Source organism: Pan troglodytes, chromosome 7 (assembly GCF_028858775.2).
Source record: "Pan troglodytes isolate AG18354 chromosome 7, NHGRI_mPanTro3-v2.0_pri, whole genome shotgun sequence".
In the NCBI taxonomy this organism is placed as follows: domain Eukaryota; kingdom Metazoa; phylum Chordata; class Mammalia; order Primates; family Hominidae; genus Pan; species Pan troglodytes.
In genome coordinates, this window is record NC_072405.2 from 154,406,943 (window position 1) to 154,428,528 (window position 21,586).

At 63.2% G+C, this 21,586-nt stretch overlaps 3 protein-coding genes across 10 annotated transcripts; 2 read left to right on the top strand and 1 right to left on the bottom strand.

Annotated features, from left to right (window-relative positions):
- Positions 1 to 1,267: 1,267 nt before the first annotated feature.
- Positions 1,268 to 4,248, top strand: SMPD5 (sphingomyelin phosphodiesterase 5). Its single transcript, XM_054656483.2, has 4 exons — positions 1,268 to 1,403; positions 1,550 to 1,611; positions 1,706 to 2,503; positions 2,590 to 4,248. Exons 1-4 carry the CDS (start codon positions 1,268 to 1,270, stop codon positions 2,932 to 2,934), a joined length of 1,341 nt encoding a protein of 446 aa, XP_054512458.1. The 3' UTR covers positions 2,935 to 4,248.
- On the top strand, positions 3,159 to 3,808 carry LOC129135800 (sphingomyelin phosphodiesterase 5-like). Its single transcript, XM_054657603.2, has 3 exons — positions 3,159 to 3,230; positions 3,397 to 3,460; positions 3,544 to 3,808. Exons 2-3 carry the CDS (start codon positions 3,450 to 3,452, stop codon positions 3,806 to 3,808), a joined length of 276 nt encoding a protein of 91 aa, XP_054513578.1. The 5' UTR covers positions 3,159 to 3,230; positions 3,397 to 3,449.
- Positions 3,868 to 16,729, bottom strand: OPLAH (5-oxoprolinase, ATP-hydrolysing). 8 transcript variants are annotated; one of them, XM_016960067.3, is made up of 27 exons: positions 16,387 to 16,729; positions 12,527 to 12,750; positions 12,264 to 12,455; positions 11,640 to 11,739; positions 11,433 to 11,556; positions 11,156 to 11,351; positions 10,899 to 11,064; positions 10,670 to 10,808; positions 10,516 to 10,583; positions 10,108 to 10,373; positions 9,868 to 9,980; positions 9,608 to 9,778; positions 9,278 to 9,415; positions 9,045 to 9,183; positions 8,807 to 8,919; positions 8,447 to 8,598; positions 7,630 to 7,790; positions 7,411 to 7,512; positions 7,160 to 7,334; positions 5,811 to 5,995; positions 5,585 to 5,731; positions 5,368 to 5,502; positions 5,051 to 5,200; positions 4,771 to 4,928; positions 4,518 to 4,678; positions 4,331 to 4,428; positions 3,868 to 4,074 (listed from the first exon to the last, which is right to left on the bottom strand). In XM_016960067.3, exons 1-27 carry the CDS (start codon positions 16,619 to 16,621, stop codon positions 3,928 to 3,930), a joined length of 4,155 nt encoding a protein of 1,384 aa, XP_016815556.2. In that variant the 5' UTR covers positions 16,622 to 16,729; the 3' UTR covers positions 3,868 to 3,927. The 8 variants fall into 8 exon arrangements, with proteins under 8 accessions (XP_016815556.2, XP_016815557.2, XP_016815561.2 ...); XM_016960068.4 differs by having other exon boundaries at positions 12,527 to 12,741; positions 16,387 to 16,718; XM_016960072.3 differs by having other exon boundaries at positions 11,640 to 11,795; positions 16,387 to 16,686.
- Positions 16,730 to 21,586: the final 4,857 nt, after the last annotated feature.

Consider the following 21,586-nt stretch of genomic DNA (forward strand, 5'->3'; position numbering starts at 1 on the left):
GCCCCCATACTAGGCCGGGGCTGGGTGAGGGGTGGGGAGGGGGGACGGTCTTCCAGGCCTTGAGGACAAGAGGACATTCAAGGGAGAAGAGCCGGGAGAAAGCAGTCTCACCCCAACCTGGGCATGGGGCAGCCCAGCGCAGTGCTGGCCCCTTCCCAAGACACCCAAGGCCATCCCACACGTCCTGGAGACTTTGAGAGGGATTGAGAGCTGGCAAGGGCAGACCCCACCTGCTGCAAGAGCTGAGGAGCACAAGCAGGATTTGGGGGCAGGCCAGGGGCCTCCCACAGTGCACTGAGGGCAGATGGGGTGCTGGGAAGGGCTTGTGGAGAGTGCAGGAAGCTGAGGGGGCCGGCCAGGATAGGAAGTCCCTGGGGAGGAAGACATGGGAAGGGAGAAGTGCAGTGTGGGAAAGCCCAGAGGGGCGGCGGCCACAGGGTGAGACAGGAGCAAGCCTGCATGCAGGAAGGCAACGAGGCCGGCTGTGATGGGAGGGGATTAGAACCCCAACTGAGGAGGCTCCTGGAGCACCAGTGCTTGCCAGCCAAAGAGGATGGCAGGAGGCAACAGTGGACCCACAGGGTCTGAGTTCCAATAGGAATCTTTCAGCAACCAGCAAGGAGTCCGGGGCTGGAGAGGGTATGCAAGGTGTGCCCGGCCCTCCGGGGATGCCTGGGCTGCTGAGCTTCCTGCCTCTGCCCTCCCCACTCCCAGACCTCCAGGGAATCCAGCCAGACACCAGCCTCTTAGTCCCTGGGAAGGGCAGGGAAGAGCTCCTGCCAGAAGCCCCTCCACCTCCCTGCCAGCCAGCAGGAAGGGCAGCCCTGACCCAAACTCCCAGAGCTATTTAAGAGACGCTTGCACCCAGCTGACGGCGGGAGTGTGTGGTAGTTCACAGGCCCAGTTAGAAAGATGGGAGGCCAGCAGAGCCTGGGAGCTACCGGCCGCCCTGTCCTGGGAGCTCCTGAGGGGATGCCAGAGGGCTCCACGAATGGGGAAACGCTTCTGTCGCGTGCCCCGGCAGAGCTGCGCGCAGGGCAGAACCAAAGGTCCCTCCCCCTAGATTGGAAGCTCCATGGGGTAGGGCCACAGGGCCGTCACCACTGCGGGCTGGCCTTTTGGGGGACTTTGCGGGAGTCCATCCCTCCTCAGTGTCAGGTCTTTGAACTCAGGCGCCCGACACCGCGGGGCCGCAGAGCCACAGAGAGACGCCTAGGGGGTGGGGTGGATTCTGCCGCCCGGGCAGCTGGAGTGCGCGGCCTATTCCATGCTGACCTGCGTGGGGGCGGGTACAGGGGAGCCGGAGGCAGCGCACACTGTTCGCCCCTCACCAGCGCTGCGCCGCCCGCACTCAAGGAAGGTCGTCCTCCACGTGCCGCTGGCTGCATCCCGATCCCGCTTGCGTCGGGCGGGGCTCAGAGGTTCCCGGTGCGACCTTCGCGGGTGGATGGGGCGGGACAAGGAGGATCCAGGGTGGGGATTTGAGATCAGGTCCCTTTCGGGTTTTCTTTTTGAGGCGCCCCTCTGCCTCCGCCCGCGCCTCCGCCAGGCTCGCTGCGTCAGCACCTCACCGGCTTTGCACACAGGCTGTGCCACGCGGCCTTCACCCCTGTGACTCCCCGCAGCTCGCGCGGATGCACCGACGAGTCAGCTTGTCCTCTGGAAGCCAATGAGTCTCCCCGGCGCCCCGTGGCCGAAGAGCTAGGTGTACCATGCAATCCCCGCCCGGCTGGCCCCCGGCGACCGACGCCCCGCGGCCCTCGCCCTTCCCGCCCCCGGCGCTGCCCGCCCTCCACGGCTTGGCCCGCGCGCTGCTGTTCCCGGCCTACTGGGCCCTGGACCAGCTGCAGGGTGGCTGAGGAGGGCGGCGGGCGGCGGCGCGGCGCTGCTGCTGCTGCTGGTGGTCGGCCCGCCCCTGGCGCTGCCCGGCCTGCCGCTCTGGCTGGTGCCGCAGGTTTGGCGCCGCCCCTTCTGCTACCGCTCCCCTCCGCTGTGCTGGGCGCCGCCCGCGCTCTGGCGCCCGCCTGCCGAACCCAGGCGCTGCTTCGTCTTCCTCACCGCCAATCTGTGCCTGCTCCCCGACGGGCAAGCGCGCTTCGGCAACCTACCGCACAGCCAGCGACCGGCCGAGGCCATTGGCGCCGCGCTGCTGGGCGGCGCGCGGCCCGCGCTCTACAGGGCTACGGACTGCAGCCAGCCGTGGCCCAGGGCGCTGCGCGGGACGCTGGTGGCCTCGCTGCCCGTGGGTCTGGACTTTGTGTGCCTGCAGGAGGTATTCGATCTGCGCAGGGCTCGTCGCTTGGTGAATCGCCTGGCGCCCAACCTGGGCCCGTTGCTGTACGACGTGGGCACGCTCGGCCTACAGCCCGGGCGGCACCTCAAGCTGCTGGACAGCGGGCTGCTGCTGGCCTCGCGCTACCCGCTGCTGCGCGCCACCTTCCGTTGCTTCCCCCACGCACGTGGCGAGGACGCGCTGGCCTCCAAGGGACTACCGTCCGCACAGGTACTGGCCTATCCGGTGCAGCCCGCAAGGGGGCGGGGGTTCGGCCGAGAAGGCGGAGAAAGCTGGAGCCGTCCGTGGTGTTGCAGGCGAGGCTGGGCAGCCTGGACGGGCGCCGCATCGTGGGATTCCTGCACTGCACGCATTTGCAAGTACTGGCTGGTGAGCCCTGCGGATGGGTCCTCGGAACAGGTCCCGCCTCTCCAGAGCGGCTGCTGATCCCTACATTCGCCTGCACCCCGCCCCCCACCTCCCACCCTTTGTTCACTGCCCCCGGCACCGGAATTCCTGAGAAGTGCCTGTCGGGGCTCACAGATCAGGAACTGCGGAGACGGGAGCTGACTGTCCAGGATGCGGTTCCGAATCTGGAGCCAAGCCCACCCCACCCCCCCTCCCCCACGCAGAGGACGGGCCCTTGCGCAGCAAACAGCTGACGCTGCTGCTGGACTGGGCCGAGAAGTTTGGGGCCGAGAAGTTTGAGGCCGACAGAGAACAAAGTGGAGAGGTCGTGGCTTTCAGCGTGCTCCTGGGCGACCTAAACTTCGATAACTGCTCGAAAGGTCCAGCAGGAGAGGAGGGCGAGGAGGGGCGGAGCCAGGAGGCCCGGCCCCGCCCACCGCGCGCCCGCCTCTCTCTGCAGACCACCGGCTGGAGCAGGAGCACGAGCTTTTCCGCTGTTTCCAGGATCCCTGCCGGCTGGGCACGCGCCAAAAGCAGCCCTGGGCCCTGGGTATCGCGCTTGGGGGGAGGGTACCCCCGCCGGCTGGGCACCCGCCAAGAGCAGCCCTGGGCCCTGGGTATCGTGCTTAGGGGGAGGGTACCGGAGCGGGAAGTGGACCTGGGGAGCGCCGTCGGCCGAGGCTCTGGCTGATGCCGCCCTCCCCCGGATCCCCCAGGGACCGCGCTGAGCACCTCCGTGCTCCACCAGTCCGTGGCCTCCTCCCCCAAGATGCCGAGGAGGTGAGTGGCGACCTGGATGTAGGCACTGCCCGCCCGAAGCGCGCAGAGGGGCCCTGGCCTTGATGACACCGTCCCCCTACCAGGACCCTGGAGCAGGAGAAAGGGCGCCACCTCTACCTGGCCGGCCTTCCCGGCAGAAGCCGCCGAGCTAAGCCCTGGAGAGGTCGGCGCCTGGACTACATCACGTACCGCGGAGTTCCCGGGTGGCTGGGCCTGCGGCACTGGGACGACCCTCAACCTGACTCCCGCCCCCAGGAGGTGGAGCAGGTGACGTTCAGTACCGCCCTGGAGGGGCTCACGGACCACCTGGCAGTGGGCCTGCAGCTCCGAGTTTCAGTGTCCTCCTAAGGCAAGCACAGATGAGGGGCGCGCGGCTGGCGCGCACAGACACGACTCGGAGCACGAACTAGGCGCGGTAGCCGCGTCCCCAGAACCGGGAGACTTAAGGCATCTTTATTGCGGGATCCTCACACGGCCTCCTGGGCCCGGCGATACTCATAGACGCTGCCGTGCTCGGGAAAGGCCAGTGCTTGCGGGGGCGACCCCGGCGATGGGGCGGGGTCCTCCGGGTCCCCATAGCCACCGCCGCCGGGTGTGTGGAGACAGAACACATCCTGTTGGCGCGGGGGGGGGGGGGGAGGCGGGCTCAGTGCAGGCGTGGCCCCTCCCTGTCACCTGCGCAGTCCCCTCCCCACCGGGCAGCGTCCATCACCCGCCCCCATGGACCACGGAGGCCCGGTACGCGCCCCCTTTCCTTCCGGGGCCAAATTAAACTCGGCCTCTGGTCAGGTCTGCAACTGTTCCCCCTCTGTGGGATGGGGCCGGGAGGGGAGGGGAGGGGAGGGGGACAGGACGGGCCGCGGCCCTTACCCCGGGGTACACGGTCACCGACGTCTTGCCGCCCAGATTCACCGTCCGGCCGTTTTTGCGGATCAGCAGGTTTAGGCCGCGGGCGCCAGGCTCGCCCCCTGCGGAGGGAGGCGAGGAGTCCAGAGAGACCAGGGGCGGGGGTGGGGGTGGGGGCGGGGAGGGCCGCGAGGGCTGGGGAACCGCGCACCGTGGAGCCCGTATGGCCGGAAGGCGCGGCGCTCGGTCAGCACTGACAGCAGCGCCTCCTCACGAAAGAGCAGCTCGCGGGTGACGCCGTCGCCGCCTCGGAAGCGGCCTCTGCCCCCCGAGCCCCGCCGCAGCTCGAAGCGGCGCAGGATGACCGGGTACCTGCGAGGGCGAGGACGAGGGCAAAGACTCAGCGTGGCCCGAGCCCCGGCTCCCACCCGGCCGTGCCCCCAGCCTCCGCGCACGCCGCTCACCTGCTCTCCAGGATCTCAGGGTCGGTGATGCGTGTGTTGGTCATGTGGCTGTGCACACCGCTGCGCCCGTGCCAGCTGGGACCCGCGCCCGCGCCGCCCGCCACCGTCTCGTAGTAGCCCATGTGGGCGTTGCCCAGGGTCACGTTGTTCATGCAGCCCTGGTGAGGGCACCTGGTCGCTGCGCTGGGCTGGGGCAGGGCGTCCCCACCTCGCCCTCCCGCTCCTACTCCAGCCTGCCCACCCAGTCCGCCCCCGAGCTGCGCCCACCCCGCCCCCGCACCTGGGAGGCGGCGCAGGCCCCAAAGGCCCCCAGGATGACATCCACCACGCGCTGCGACGTGAGCACGTTGCCGCCCACCACCGCCGCTTCGGGCGACGGGTCCAGGATGGAGCCTCGGGGAATTACCACGCGCACTGGCGCCAGGCAGCCCTGTGCGGGGCGGGCGGCTCTCAGGAGCTCTTGGGGTGGGCTCCAGGAGAAACAGCACCCTACCCCCCGCCCCAGCACCCGTGGGGTCAGACCGTGGCTGGGCCCAGGAGGCGCACTCAGGGTGACCTCGGGCTGGGGCCCCCCCTCGCGCACACACCCCTGCGAACCTGGTTGAGTGGGATGTCGCGGCCCACCAGACAGCGCAGGCAGTAGATGAGGGCGGACAGGGTTATGGCCCGCGGTGCGTTGAGATTACCAAACACCTCCGGCCCAGTGCCGCTGAAGTCAAACACAGCGCTGCCCTGCGCGCCCCGAGGGAAGGGAGAGGCTGTCAGCGGCCGCACCGTGCCCCTGCCGCCTAGAGGCGCTCTCCCCACGGCCCACCTGACTCAGGCTGATCTGCACACGGAGGCGGATGGGGGAACCGTCGTCCATGTGGTCTTCCGAGGACACCTCCAGGGGCAGGCCCCGGGCCTGCCGGGAGGTTCCAAAGGCACGCAACATGTCTCGCACGGCCAGCTCAGCGTTTGCCTGGCAGGGAGCAGGATCAGTGGCGGCCAGGTCACCTGCAGGATGGCCCTGCCGCCCACACTCCTGTGCCCAGGCCCACCTGAATATGGCCCATGTAGGCCTGCACCACGTCCAGGCCGTACTGCCCAATGAGCTCCCCCACCAGCTGGATGCCCTTCTGGTTGGCTGCCACCTGGGCACGGAGGTCCGACAGGTTGTCATGCAGGTTTCTGGTTCCGCTGCAGTTGGGGAACTTGCCTGGCGCCCGCAGGGCCTCCGTCACCGCTGGATGGACAGTGTCATCACTGAGCCCCTGGCCAACCCTGTCTGTACCCCCAACCCAGGTTTCCCAGATCCAGACAAAGTCTCTGGCCCCTAGAAAGCACCGAGGCCTGGCCTGGGACTGCTCAGCACCTCAGGAAAGCCCCTCTCCTTGAGCCTGGCTCAGGGTCCCCTCTGAGGCAGCCACAAGGCCCTCTGCAGTGTGCCTGTGCATGTCCCTCTGTGGTCCACAACCCCTGCCCCAGCTCACATTGACCAAGGGAGCAGCCAGCAATGGGCCACCCTATCTGTGTCCTCAACACCCAGAACAGCCTGTGGTTCCATTACACCCACCCTCTGCCACCACCCTCCACCCTGGCCACGCCACTTCCCCTGGGCTCCCAGACCTGCAGCCTCAGACCAGGGCTGTTTTTCCCTGTCTCTCCTACCCCCACCCCCACCACAGGCCCCTGCAGCCTCCATCCCACCTTCCCTGCAGCTGCTCAGTGCCAGGGCCTCCACCTCCAGCTGCCCAAACTTGACCCCTGGCCCCCTCTCCCAAATCCCTCCAAATACCCACCTCCACCTCTAAAACTGTCCCCCACCCCCCGCCCTCACTCTCCACTCAGCCCAAGACATCAGCATCATCCAGGGCAACTGCAGCTTCCCCCCACCTTGCCCCCCAGCCTCCAGGCCACTCTCAGACCCCGAATCCTCTCTGCACGTGGACACAGCGGGAGCTCAGCGCAGGCCCAGCTGAAAGCCCTTCACGGCCACCCACCACCCAGTGACTCAGACCTAGGCCCAGAAAACTCTACAGGGGCCTTTGGGCCCTGCCCCTGCCCTGCTGTTTCTCTGCGGACCCCACCCAGTATGACTGCACACGCCACAAGCAGCCACCCACCTTGAAACAGGCTTCTCTCTCCAGCACCCTGACCCTCCACGTCTTGGCTAACTCTCCACCCGCAAAACCACCCCTCGGGAGGCCTTCCTGGGCCCAGGCTGAATTCATCTCAGCTCCTGGGATCCGATCTGCAGCTGCCCTTTGGGGTAACCACCTATCTCCTCCCAGCCTCAAGGCAGGCCTGGGCCTATGGGCTGCATCCCATGGTCCAGCCAGGCCTGCTTGCCAGCAGTGGCCATGTGTCCCAGCCTACAGAAGGCCTGCCCCACCCCACTCCCACTCACCCTCCTCCTGGAAGACGCCACCCCGGACGAGTTTGAAGGACAGAAAGACGGCACCCTCCTGTTGCAGCACGGTGGAGTGGGGGGGCATGGAGCCCGGTGTGATGCCCCCGATGTCTGCGTGGTGCCCTCGGCTGGCCACATAGAACACAGGCCGCGTCTGACCCGGCCAAAACACCTAGCGGGTGGAGAGCCACGGTCAGCTGCATCGGCCACCCCTGCCCCAGCAGAGGCAGGCGGGCAGCACCCCTCACCGGTGTGATAACAGTCAGGTCTGGCAGGTGGCTGCCCCCGGCACTGGGATGGTTGCTCAGTAGCACGTCGCCAGGGTGGAGATCGGCCCCCAGGTGCTGAATCTGAAACCAGGAGATGGGTGCAGAGTGGGCACAGGGGAGCAGGGGCCAGAGCGGGGTTGGGGGTGGGGGTGGAGGGTGAGGGAGGGGGATGGAAGGGTGAGGCGGGGGAAGGGCCACCTGGAACTGCACCGTCTCCTGCATGGCACCCAGGTGCACAGGGATGTGGGGGGCATTGGACACCAGCCCCCCATCGGGCCCAAAGAGGGCACAGGAGAAGTCCAGACGCTCCTTGATGTTGGTGGAGATGGCTGTGCGCTGCAGGATGCGGCCCATCTGCTCTAGGAGCACAAAGTGACCAGGCCCGCTGGCCCCACCCACCCACAGCCTGGCCCCAGGAAAGGGAGGAACAGGACCCACCCACCCACAGCCTGGCCCCAGGAAAGGGAGGAACAGGACCCACCAGGGCTCAAACCCAGGACCCAGGAAAAACCCAGCAGCTTTTTCCTGGGGAAGACCAAGGTGACGGTGTGTCCACTTGGCCACGTCTTAGCCTATGTAAAGGACACCACCTTCCCCAGCCCCGCCTGGAGCCCCCAGCAAGAACCCGGTGCCACCCCTCGACCCTCCCACCCTGCCTGGCACAGCAAGAACCTGGTTCCTAGGCTCTTGACCTCTGGGCTCCCAGCAAGCCGCTGGCCTGACCCTGCACAGATGGGTTCCCTGTGCTGTCCTCAGTATCCCTTCCTTAGCTAGGAGGGCACTCCCCGGATCACATGGCTGCAGGTAAGGGGGGAAGGTGTCCTCCCTGCCCAAGGTTTGTTCTCATGGCCAACTGCACCACACCAGTGCTGCGGCCACACCGCCCGCCCCGTCACCAGGGGGTCCTGCTTCTGCCTCTCCCTTTGGGCACAGCCCTGCCAGCCACCCCATGACACAGCTGGCGCCTTATCCCACAGGGAGCCAGGCAGCGGGGAGCCTGGCGGCGGCCACTCACCAGCAATGCTCATGAAGCGGTGTGAGAAGATGGACAGCTGGATAGGGTCCAGCTGGGGGCCCACTGTGCCGGGGACTTCGGCCCCCACGGAGATGCGGATGTCCCCTGTCTTGGTCACCTCTGCCTGGCAACCTGGCTCCACCAGGATGGTGCTGGGGAGCAGAGGGCACAGAGGGGCTGCATGGGGCCAGGCGACACCCCTCCAACCAGAGATGCCAGGCCCCAGGCCAGGGGCCACCCCAACGATGGTGGGATACAGAGTCCTGCAGGCCCCTGCAGCCTTGGGCCAGAGAACCCTGCACCAGGGGCCCCCGCAGTGGACCCGTCCACATCCTCCACCCTGGCCGGACCTCAGCCCACCTGTTACTGTCGATGATGAGGCATGGCCCATGGAGCTTGTGCCCATAGCTCAGCTCTGCCAGCAGGTACACAGGGGTCTCCTGGTAGCCCCCCTCAAAGTAGCACTGGGTCATCTGCAGAGGGTGCGGGTGAGTACAGCGCCCGGGCCCAGCACCCTCCCCGATGCCTCTCACAGGGCTTGGTCCCCATCCCAGTGCCCCATGGGTGCTGTCAGGCTGGCACAGGCAGGACCACCAACCTTGTCCACCCGGGGAGGCCTGGTCTGGGCTTTGGGGGCATCCTCGAGGCGAAGACCACTGCGGCCGGTGCCCCGCACTCGCACATCGTCCACGACCACCGGCCGCTCAGGGATGACAAAGCCAAACTCCCTCATGTACCTGCACTCCCCACGGGGACCCAAGGAGTGGTCAGAGTGAGGCGGCCAGACAGGAGGGCCCCTTGCCAGGGATCCGGAGTCAGGAAGCCACGTACCGCTCCACGAAGGCTGCCCCGAAGTCCCCCGCACGGGGCGAGCGGGCTGTGGCTGGGTGCTGGTGGGCAGACACCATCAGAGCACAATCCGTGCCCCGGTAGCGCAGGTGCAGGAAGCTCTCAGTGCTGATCTGGGACCTGCAGCCGGTGGTTGGGGGCACTCACACCAAACCCCCTGCCCTGACCCCACCCCACCCAGCGCCCGGCAAGGACACCTGTTCTGCTTCTCGCGCACCCCGGGACCACCTGGGAAGTCATCAGGCGGAACACCCACCAAGGGCGTGGTGAGGACAACGTAAGCCCTCTGTCCAGGGCATCCTGGGAGCCCACCTGGGGAAGCCCTGGGCCTGCAGAGCATCCACACACTGCTCCTCCAGGCGGCTCAGCCTCTGGTCCAGCTGCACAAAGGTCTCAGGCGCGTAGAGCAGGGAGCAGGGTTCCTGTGCCTCATGCACCACGTCAGCCAGGGCCAGCCCCAGGGCCGACAGCAGCCCACTGTGCCTTCAGGGATGGGCAGCATGGCAATGGGAGGTCACCTCCCAAGCCCGGCGCAGATCACACCACCTCCGTGCACCCACACCCAGGCCCACCTGTGGATGTGCACCGTGTCCATGCCCAGGGCCCGGGCGATGGCACATGCATGCTGCCCACCAGCTCCCCCAAAGCAGGCCAGCACATGGGCTGAGGGGTCATGGCCTCTTGCCTAGGGAGACAGAAGGGGTCAGTGGGCTCTCCTACTCTACCCCATCCAGCCCCCGGCCTGAGCAGGAGGCGTGGGGCAGGGAGCAGGGCTGGGGGCAGGACAGGCGGGAGAGCAGAGGTGGACGTACCTGCGTGAGTGCACGGATGGGCCGGCACATGGCCTCGTTGGCCACGCGCACGAACCCCATGGCCACCTCCTCCAGGCTCAGCGGGGAGGCCGGGCAGGGCCCGTTGGTCAGGAAGCTGTTGACCTCAGTGGCCACAGCCTCCAGGGCTTTGTGGGAGGCCTCAGGGGAAAGTGGTTGGTCCTCTCCCGGCCCAAAAATGCAGGGGAAGGAGGCAGGCAGCAGGCGACCCAGGACCAGATTAGCATCCGTCACTGTCACAGGGCCCCCTGGGAGGTGGACAGGGTGTGGGGCTTGGGGGCTGGAGGCAGGGGAGCAGGAGTAGGCAGCAGGGATAGGGCTGACAGGAGGGGCTGGGCCTGGGGCGGCAAGCGGAGGGCAGGGCCAGGCCGGACAGATCTTGACTCTTACCTTTGCGGTAGCAGGCGGGTCCTGGGTGGGCTCCTGCTGACTCGGGCCCAACCACAAAGAGGCCAGACCTAGGGGAAGGAAGGGCTGGGGTTGGAGTTGGACACGAGGAGGGAGACAGGGCTGGGGTCCCAGCCTGGGAAGCAGGAGAGCTGACCTGAAGAAGAGGCGGGAACCCCCTCCCGCTGCCACGGTGTTGATGTCCAGCTGCGGGGCCTGGAGGGTGACGCCAGCTGTGCTGGCCTCGAAGACGTGCTCGAATTCCCCAGCATAGCGGCTCACATCCGTGGACGTGCCTGGCAGGGGTGGGGTGCTGGTGGGTCACTTGAAGACCCAGGGGCCCAGCAGCTGAGCCTCCCCGAGACCCCAGCCCTCGGCCCTCATACCTCCCATGTCAAAGCCGATGACAGGCTGGCCACCCTCCTGCTGGTAGGTGGTGGCTGAGTAGCCCACCACGCCGCCGGCCGGGCCCGAGAGCACAGCACGGGAGCCGCTGAAGGCGTCCATGGGCGCCAGGCCGCCATCGGAGCGCATGAACAACACCTGCACATCCTGCGAGCGGGCAGCAGGCGGGCCATGAGGGGCAGGCCAAGGCCCAGGCCCAGGCCCAGGAGTGGGCAGTGGAGGGGCCTCACAGCCTCACCTTGAGTTGGCCCTGGAAGCCACGGCAGAAGCCCTGCACGTAGCGTTGGATGGCGGGCGTGAGGTAGGCGTCGGCACAGGCCGTGTGCCCCCGAGGGACGATGCGCACCATGGGCATGGCCTCCGAGGACAGTGACACGTGCGTGAAGCCCAGCTCCCGGGCCAGCACACCCACCTGCTGCTCATGCTGGGCCCACCTATGACAAAAACCCAGCGGCGCCTCGTCTCCCACCAGGCCCGGCACCTGCTCCCGCGGCCCACAGCCCCACCTCACTCACGTGTACGAGTGCATGAGCACCACGGCCAGGCTGCGGATGCCTCGAGATAGCAGCCCCTCCAGCTTCCCACGCAGGGCCCCCAGGTCCACAGGCTGCTGCACTTCCAGCAGGTCCCCCGTGCGGCCTTCCAGAAAAGCCCAGGAGGCCCCGTTAAAGGCCAGCAGGACCCTCCGGCCCCAGATCCCACAGCAGCGGCGGCACACACACCTTTCACAGGCGTCCCGGTGCCCGCCTCTCCACGGTGCAGCACCACGCGTTCGTCCACCTCCAGCACCTCTTCATACAGCACCTCAGGCATGGGCACGGCCTGGGGGCGGGCAGAGACTCAGAAGAGGCCCAGGCCTGAGGGTCCATGCCGGGGTCCTGTGTGAGTCGGTGGTACAGGTGAGTGGCTGTGTCCCAACAGGCCGGTCGGCAGGCCCAGGAGAGTCATACCTGGCAGCCCCAGCAAGGCTCACCAAGGGGGCAGCTCTCCACCCCCTAGGCAGCTGAGTGCAGCCAACTGCTCCACCCCCACGAAGGCAGCTTCTTCCGGAAACGCAGCAGTAGGTGCGGGGTTCCACCCCTCCTCTGCCTGAACAGGGCTAGCTTGGGTGGCCCCACACCAGCGTCCAGGGTGGGCATGGCGGCAGGCAGGAACAGGGCATCCTGTGCCCACTCCGAGGGCTAGGAGAACTTGGGGTCCCACTGGGAATTCGGGAGCTTCCTCTTTCTTTGTCGGCTGGTGCCCATGAGCCATCTCTAATCCAACAAGTGCTCTCCCCACAGGGTCAAGGCATCCCTGGGGGGCGTACACCACACAGCCTGGTCCCCAGCCAACATGGAGCTCACCAGGTCAAAGAGGTCCCCACGGGCTTGGGTGCCAATGTGCAGCAGGTCTCGGAAGCCACGTGTCACCAGCAGCGCCACCCGCTCCCCCTTCCGCTCCAGCAGTGCGTTGGTGGCCACTGTGGTGCCCATGCGGATGCTGGCGATATGACTGGAGTCCAGCGGCTGGTCCCGGGGCAGGAGCATGCCGGCCTCCTGGGGACCACGTGGTCAGTGTGGGGCTTCTGGCCGTGGGGTCCCTGTCCACCCGCTCTGCCCTGGCCCACCTGCTCCAGGATGCGGCGGATCCCTTCGGTTGGCGCGTCTGCATAGTTGGCAGGGTCCTCTGAGAGCAGCTTTAAGACCCGCGCGTGCCCCCCTGGGCACTGGGCAAAGACGTCTGTGAAGGTACCCCCACGGTCGATGGCAAAGTGGAAGCGGCCCTCGGGGCTGCCCATGGTGGTGGGGCTGGGGTCCCACAGGAGCTCTTCAGCTGGTAGCCCTGGAAAAACTGGGCAGAGGCGGGGTCAGCCCGGGCTCACCTGCAAGTGGGACTAGAGGCTCCCCAGCCCTGCGCATGCGGGGGGTTCCTGAGGGAGAGACCCACGGGCACGACTCTGGGCAGAGCCAGAGCCGCAGGCCCAGCTCCGAGGGCAGCCTGGGCCCGAGCGAGAGCCTGGCCGGCGGTCAGCGGCCTGATGCCCCCATGCCCCGCATCGCGCTTCTCCGGGCCCTGGACTGGGCCGAAACCCAGGCAGTGGAGCAGGCACGGGAGGTGGGGACGCCGCTGGACCCTGCAGCCCTCGGGCGGGGTCCCTCAGCACGAAAGAGGCACGGGAGTGCGGGGAGGGGGTTTGGGGCGAGCTGGCCGGGGGACCCCACTTCCCGCTTTGCTCGACCTTCGACCCAAACCTGGCGGGCCCCGGGACAGGACGGAGCCTGAGAACCGACGGGGCGACCCGAGGCGGGGACGCGTGAGGAGCGGCCCGGGAGGCAGCGGGGAAGGGGCCGCGGAGGGGAGGCCCGGGAGGCAGCGGGGAAGGGGCCGCGGAGGGGAGGCCCGGGAGGCAGCGGGGAAGGGGCCGCGGAGGGGAGGCCGCCCGGCGCAGGCCCCACCTGGCGCTCGGCTCCGGCTCGGTGGCTCGCGGTCGGCTCTGCCCGCACCAGCCTCGCCTCGGGGAGGAGCCTACAGGGCCCGCCCCCCGCGCCACTGGTCCCGGCACTCGCGGTTACATCAGGCCGGGCCCGCCCCCCGCGCCTCCGTCCTCGCCCTGCGCTTCCCCGGGCCGCGGGCGCAGGATCAAGGGCACCTTGGCTCTGCGGCCCTCGGGTCTCCAGCGCCGGGCCTGCGCTCGCCTAGCGTGGGCGCCCCGGGATCCCACCTCCAGGTGTCCTGGGCAAGGGGAGCTGGCAGCCCAGGCCACAACAGGGCTTCCCACTGGCGGACGCCCTTCCCCGTGGAGGGGGCGTTGAAGGACAGAGAGGAGAGGGGAGGCCCTGCGGCCTTCTCTACCAGCCCCAGCTCCCGGCCCCGTGGGCCTCTCCTGTGCGGTATCTCTGGCCTTCTTCACCGGGTCTCCCTCATCTCCAGCCCTCCTTGTGTCAGAGGCGTGTGAACCAGAGCAACTCCATCTTGAATAGCAGCTGGCTAAAAAGAGGCCGAAACCTACTGGGCTGCACTCCCGGACGATTAATGCATTCTAAGTCACAGGATGAGATAGGAGGTCAGCACAAGACACAGGTCATAAAAACCTGCATCTCCCAGCCTGGCCAACATGGTTGAAACCCCCTCTCTACTAAAAATACAAAAATTAGTCAGGCATGTGGCACGCGCCTGTAATCTCAGCTACTGGGAGGCTGAGGCAGGAGAATCGCTGGAACCCGGGAGGCGGAGGCTGCAGTGAGCAGAGATCGTGTCACTGCACTCCAGCCCAGGCCACAGAGCGAGACTCCGTCTCAAAAAAAAAAAAAAACAAAAAAAACCCCTGTATCTGATAAAACAGGTTGCAGTAAAGAAGCTGGCCAAACCTACCAAAACCATCGTCCTACACTCCCCGCAGCGCCATGGCGGTTTACCAGGGCCACAGCAACGGCAGGAAGTTACCCTATATGGTCTAGAAACGGGAGGCATTAATAATCCACCCCTCGTTTAGCATATCGTCAGAAATAACCATAAAAATGGGCAACCGGCCTGGCACGGTGGCTCACGCCTGTAATCCCAGCACTTTGGGAGACCGAGGCGTGTGGATCATGAGGTCAAGAGATCAAGACCATCCTGGCCAACATGGTGAAACCTGTCTCTACTAAAAATACAAAAATTAGCTGGGTGTGGTGGCACACACTTGTAGTCCCAGCTACTTGGGAGGCTGAGGCAGGAGAATCGCTTGAACCCAGGAGGCGGAGCTTGCAGTGAGATGAGATCGCACCACTGCACTCCAGCTTGGCGACAGAGTGAGACTCTGTCTCAAAAAAAAAAAAAAAAAAAAAAGGGCAACCAGCAGCCCTCGGGGTGTTCTGTCTATGGGGTAACCATTCTTTATTCCTCTACTTTCTTAATAAACGTGCTTTCACTTTAGGCACTCGCCCTGAATTCTTTCTTTCAAGAAATCCAAGAACCCTCTCTTGGGGTCTGGATTGGGACCCCTTTCCTGTAACATTTGTGCCAAGGGCAGTGGACTCCAGCTCCCCATAGACAGGGATGGGGCCCAGGATCAGGCACTTAGGAACCCCTCCCCATGGATGGGCTGCTGCTCATGTCCAGATGACTGCCCTCTAAGTGGCACGTGCCCGCTGTGATGCCACCCCCAGACTCCATGCCCATGGACCTCCTAGTGCCTTCCCATCCTGAGGCCCAGCTGAGGCCCCAGATGATCATGCCACGCCCACATGCAGGAGCCCCACCTGCCTGCTCTGAGCAGTCTGTGGGAAGCAGCTCTGGTCAGCAACCCCACATCAGCCCAGGACCTTCCCCACCAGCCATACAGCCTCTGCCCGGCCAGCCCACATTCCTGCGGGACTGCCCTGCCTTCTGGTTTCCACCCATTCCCAGCACAGCCTCTTGGTCCTGCCTGTCAGCCCAGGATCTATCAGGAGAGATTCCCACACCCCACCCACCCACACCCCCACCATCTGCTGCCCTGTATGCACTCAGGCTGCCCGCCAGGCCTGTGCTGTAGACCCCAAACTCTCTCACTGCCCTCCACCATCCCCAGCCACCCCCTCGCCTCTCTGTTCACTCCAGGGGCCTGTGCTATCCACTCACAGACGAAACCTCTAAGGGCCTGTCCCCACGCTCCCTAGCGGCACCCCACTGCCGTGCACCTCCAGGTGTCCACCTCCCACCTCCGCCTGCCTCCTGGGCTCTCCTGACCCCACTCCACTGCGCGTCTCGGGGGCAGACCAACAAAAGCCAACTCCCACCCACCCAGGCTCAGGCCTCCCCTGGCTGCCCCACCTGCCTCCTACCCCACTGGGCCTTTATCTCTGTCCCTCCATGTTGCTGGGTGCCAGCTTCCCCTTGGCAATGCCACGCAGCCCCTCCACAGCAACCAGAGGCAGCTCCAGGCCTGCGGGATGGCCCGGCCCCTACTCTCTAGTGGCGCCTCTGACTGCATGGCCAGACACGTCCCAAAACCAAGCCCCAGGCCACCTACCAGTGGCCCACTCCAGCAGCAGCTCCCCCACCCAGCGAGCTGCCCCAGCCCCATTCTCATCCCCACACCCAATCTGCCAGAAGTCCTGTTACTTTCACCTTCAGAACACAGAGCTGCTACTTCTCACACCTCCACCCCGGCCAGGCTTCCATCACGTTCCCCCAGGGATGTGGCTGTCCCCACCGCCAGAGAGCGCAGGGCTGGGAGGACAGAGTCTGCCGTTGCAGTGACTCTGACAGCTTCAGGCACAGACAACTTGCACCCACCTCAGGGCCTGGCACAGGCTGTTCCCTGGGCCTGGAAAGCCGCGCCCCAGCCTGGCAGCTCCCTCGCCCGCTCAGGCTCTGCTCAGAGGTCACTTTCCCAGACCTGGCACCTTCTCCCCGCCGCACGACCTGGAAGAGCCCCAGGGCCCTGGCTTTGCTCCAGAGGCACCGCAGCACCCAGCGGGTTTGCCCATCTCCACAGAGTCTTGGGGCCCCGGTACGGCTCACCTCTCTCAGCATTCTTGAATTTCATCGTTCTCCGCCTGGGCAGCCGGGGACTGGCAGCCACCTCAGCCAGGAACCCGGAGCTGCAGAAGCCCAGGCTGCTGCCGCGGTTCCTGAGCACCAGCTTCAGCTCCTGGTTCTCCTGGATGAGCTGCACCAGCCGCCGCAGCTCTTCGTTCTCCTGTGCCAGCCGCTGGATCTCCTGCCGCAGGCCCTCATAGCTGCTGAGGAGGGACATGCCTGGCAGCCAGCGGCGGCAGCTGGCGGGGGCCAGCGGGCCGGCCAGGGACAGCAGACCCTGCTATTGTGAGGTCAGCAGCTGCCCCTGCCCCCGCGCCTCAGCCGCATTCCGGGCCTTCAGGGTCAGGACCCAGCTGTTCCAACCACCCCCGTGGCAGAGGTGGCCTGACCTCTGACCTCCAGCCCCCTGAGGGCCAAATGACCAGTGGGTGCCCAGAACTGTCCCAGGTCTCTGGCTCACTCCAGGAATCCTCCTCCTAGAAGATGGAAGCTTCTTTGACCCGGCCAAGCCCAGGTGTGTTGTGGGGGAAGGGATATGGGATGCAGGCCTCCGCACCCACCCATCTGACAGCCCACTGGCCACCAGCCACAGCCTCCAGGACTGGCCATGCCAGGACATAGTTTTAGGCAACCAGGTGTGGTATGTCGGCAGTCACGGTTGGCACAGCTTCTGAAGGGATCAGGAAGGGTGGGTGCGTGGCTGCCCTGCAAGATGGGGCCCAGCAACAGCAGGAGCTGGACAGCAGCAACCAGGGCAGGCCAGGGCTACAGGGGCAGAGCCAGCCGAGAGCACGCTAGGAGAGCACGGGAGGGGGCTGCAGGCCAAGGGATGCACCAGGCAGTGCTAGAGCCACCACAAGGGAGGCTGGGCCTGTTTCTGGGGGCACAGGGCCTTGGCATTGTCACATGGAGGTTGCAGCGAGCAGGCAGGTGCCCTGGAAGAGGCACCACATCTGGGCCATAACCTCAAGGAAGGGGATGGGCCAGGCGGCCCACCAGAGGCTGAGGACCAGGACCTAAAGACACACCTCCCCAGGCACAGGAGAGCCACCCTCACCCTCAATGGTGACAGTGGTTTGCATTTTAGATCACATAAAGGACTTTCTTCTTCTATCCAATCTGTCTTTTTTTTTTTTTTTTTTTTTTTTTTTTGAGACGGAGTCTCCCTCTGTCGCCCAGGCTGGAGTGCAGTGGCGCCATCTGGGCTCACTGCAAGCTCCGCCTCCCAGGTTCACGCCATTCTCCTGCCTCAGCCTGCCAAGTAGCTGGGACTACAAGTGCCCGCAACCACGCCTGGCTAATTTTTTTGTATTTTTTTTAGTAGAGTCGGGGTTTCACTGTGTTAGCCAGGATGGTCTCGATTTCCTGACCTCGTTCGTGATCCGCCCACCTCGGCCTCCCAAAGTGCTGGGATTACAGGCGTGAGCCACCGCGCCCAGCCTCCAATCTGTCTTTAAAGGGACACTTCTGCACAGTTACTTTGGTTTTCTGGCTTTTTCTTACATTATGATTATTATGTATTTTACATCATTTTTCTCTTTTGCTTGTTTGATGGTCTAGTTTCCACCTGCTGATTTGTAGACTGTCCTGGGATTCTCAAACTCCTTTCCCTGGCTACTCGAGTGGAGCCATCGCAGGGCCCCTCACCTGTGCGAGTGGGGGCAGTGCTCCTGAGACTAGTGCTCCAGGAGACTGGGGGCAACTGTACTGAATCCCAACAGAAATTGTGACAATTTAAGTAATTCTCGGCCGGGTGCGGGGGCTCACGCCTGTAATCCCAGCACTTTGGGAGGTTGAGGCGGGCAGATCACCTGAGGTCAGGAGTTCGAGACCAACCTGGCCAACATGGTGAAACCCCGTCTCTACTAAAAAAAAAATACAAAAATTAGCTGGCCGCGATGGCAGGTACCTGTAATCTCAGCTACTCAGGAGGCTGAGGCTGGAGAATCACTTGAACCTGGGAGGCAGAGGTTGCAGTGAGCTGAGATCGTGCCACTGCACTCCAGCCTGGGCAACAGAATAAGACTCTGTCTCAACTACAATAAAATAATTCCTATAATTAGGAAAAAAATGGAGTAGAGTATTTTTATTTTATTTTATTTTATTTACTTTTTTTTTTGAGATGGGGTCTCACTCTGTCACCCAGGCTGGAGTGCAGTGGTGCAATCATAGCTCATCGAAGCCTTGACCTCCCAGGCTCAAGGGATCCTCCTACTTCAGCCTCCCAAGTAGCTGGGACCACAGATGCATGCACCACCATGCCTGGCTAGTTTTTTTTGTTTGTTTGTTTGTTTGTTTGTTTGTTTTTTGGTAGAAACAGGGTCTCGCTATGTTTTGTTTTGTTTTTTGAGATGGAATCTTGCTGTCACCCAGGCTGGAGTGCAGTGGCGTGATCTCAGCTCACTGCAAGCTCTGCCTCCCGGATTCACGCCATTCTCCTGCCTCAGCCTCCCGAGTAGCTGGGACTACAGGTGCCCGCCACCACACCTGGCTGATTTTTTTTTGTATTTTTAGTAGAGACAGGGTTTCACCGTGTTAGCCAGGATGGTCTCTATCTCCTGACCTCGTGATCCCTCCGCCTTGGCCTCCCAAAATGCTGGGATTACAGGCATGAACCACTGCACCTGGCCCGGGGTCTCACTATGTTGCCCAGGCTGGCCTTAAACTCCTGGCCTCCTGCCTTGTTCTCCCAAAGTGCTGGGATTACAGGTGTGAGCCACCACACCTGGCCGAAGTAGAGTTTTTCTCTTTTTTTTTTTTTTTTTTTTTTGAGACAGAGTCTCACTCTGTCACCCAGGCTGGAGTGCAATGGCACCATCTCAGCTCACTGCAACCTCTGACTCCTGGGTTCAAGCAATTCTCCTGCCTCAGCCTCCCAAGTAGCTGGGACTACAGGTGTGTGCCACCATGCCTGGCTAATTTTTTTGTATTTTTAGTAGAGACAGGATTTCACCCTGTTGGCCAGGCTGTTTTCAAACTCCTGACCTCAGGTGATCCACCCACCTTGGCCTCCCAAAGTGCTGGGATTAGGGATTACAAGTGTGAGCCACCAAGCCTGGCCTGGAGTAGAGTATTTCTGATAGTTGGAGAGATTTTACCCCAAAAGAATGAGAGACTCGGCCAGGCGAGGTGGCTCATGCCTGTAATCCCAGCACTTTGGGAAGCCGAGGTGGGCGGATCACCTGAGGTCGGGAGTTTGAGGCCAGCCGGACCAACATGGAGAAACCCCGTCTCTATTAAAAATACAAAATTAGCCAGGCGTGGTGGTGCATGCCTGTAATCCCAGCTACTCGGGAGGCTGAGGCAGAAGAATCGCTTGAACCTGGGAGGCAGAGGTTGTGGAGAGCCGAGATCACACCATTGCACACCAGCCTGGGCAACAAGAGTGAGACTCTGTCTCAAAAAAAAAAAAACAAAAAAAAGAATGAGAGGCTCAGTCAGTCAACTTTCAACTCACACACTCCGAAAGCCAGAGGGTAGAGCGTGATAGGCAGAATTCTCAGAAGGCTTCCAGGATTTCCTGCTGTACGTGCCGTGCATAATCCCCAGGACTGTGAATAAGATGGACTTTACTCCCACGATTAGGTTATGTTTTTTGACACTGCTGGGGGATAAAGGAGATGGTCTTGGGTGAGCCTAACCTAATCACGTGATCCTTCCAAAGGATGGGTCTCTTTCCAGTGGAAAGAACTCAAAGCATGAAAGAGATTCCACACAGGGGAGAGTCTCCACTGCTGGAGGAGTCTCAGAGCAAGGAATGTGGGCAACTTCCAGGAGTTGACATATCACGGTAAAAATACTGGAAAGCAAAGACAAAGAGAAAGCTTTGAAAGTTAACAAGATAAAAAAAGATTCATCACATATAAGAGAACCCCAAATAAGATGAACACCTGACTCCTCAGAAGAAGCAGTGGAGACCAGAAGACTCAAAGTCAGAAAAACACTGTCAAGCAAGAATCCGATATTTAGGAAAACCACTTTTGAAAATGAAGGTGAAATAAAGACAGTTCAAGATGAACAAAGATAGAAAATGTGTTGGCCGGGCACAGTGGCACACGCCTGTCATCCCGGCACTTTGGGAGGCTGAGGCGGATGGATCACCTGAGGTCAGGAGTTCGAGACCAGCCTGACTAACATGGTGAAACCGCATCTCTACTAAATACATAAATTAGCCAGGCATGGTGGCAGATGCCTGTAATCCCAGCTACTTGGGAGGCTGAGGCCGGAGAATCGCTTGAACCCAAGAGGCGGAGGTTCAACCTGCCGAAACAACCTGCCGGCCTGCATTCCTTCCTGATAGAGACCACTGGCCACGGAGTGGCTCTACGGCTATGGAGGAAGCACAGGGAGGGGTTTTGTGTCCTCTGCTGCACCATTTGACGCTGGAAGCCTGAAAACCCCACCCTCAGATCACGATAATGCCACCATTTTTTGAACATGAGTCCCATGGGGAGGCATGAAGCTAAATTGTGCGTTTTTGTGCTCCCCTTTCATAAATATTCATGACTCCTCTTATAGCTCATTGAATATGTATATTTGGCCACTCCCTTCAGCATAAATTCCTGTTCCCCTTGCCCCTCCCATGAAGTGTCTGTTTTTGACTTCTGACTGGAGGCTACGCTTCCCTGCCTGTCAGAATGGCCGCCCTGCAGACTGCAACCCTTTATGAGAAATAAAGCTCTCCTTTCCAAATGTATAAACCTCGCCATTCTTCAGTTGACACCACCACCATGGCTGCCACTTTAGACGAACACGCTGCCCTGGCCCTTGGGAGGCAAGTCCAGTTCTCATGCTGTGGAATCTGACTGGCCTGTGCGGGAAGAGTGTGGGGAAGTGATGCTCTGTGTTCTCCGGGCCTCCACCTGAGACCCCACACAGGGCAGGACGCCCAGTGGGCTGTGCGGCCCTCTCACTTTGGAAATTGACCAAGGGGCATACAGCAAAGCAAGAAGCATTTATTCAAGAAGATCTACTAAGTCTTGGTCAGAACAGGGGGAATCTGTGGTGCTTGAGCTCAGCCTGCTCCCCCCGGTCCCTGGCTCCATCATAAAAGCTCTACTCCAGGAGGTGTAGCTGAGGACACGGATTCCTTCCTCCCAGCTCCTGGCTGCAAGGCAGAGGCACCACACAGGGAGGGACACGCCGAGAAGACGAGGCCTCCCGTCCCCCAACACCTGCCGCA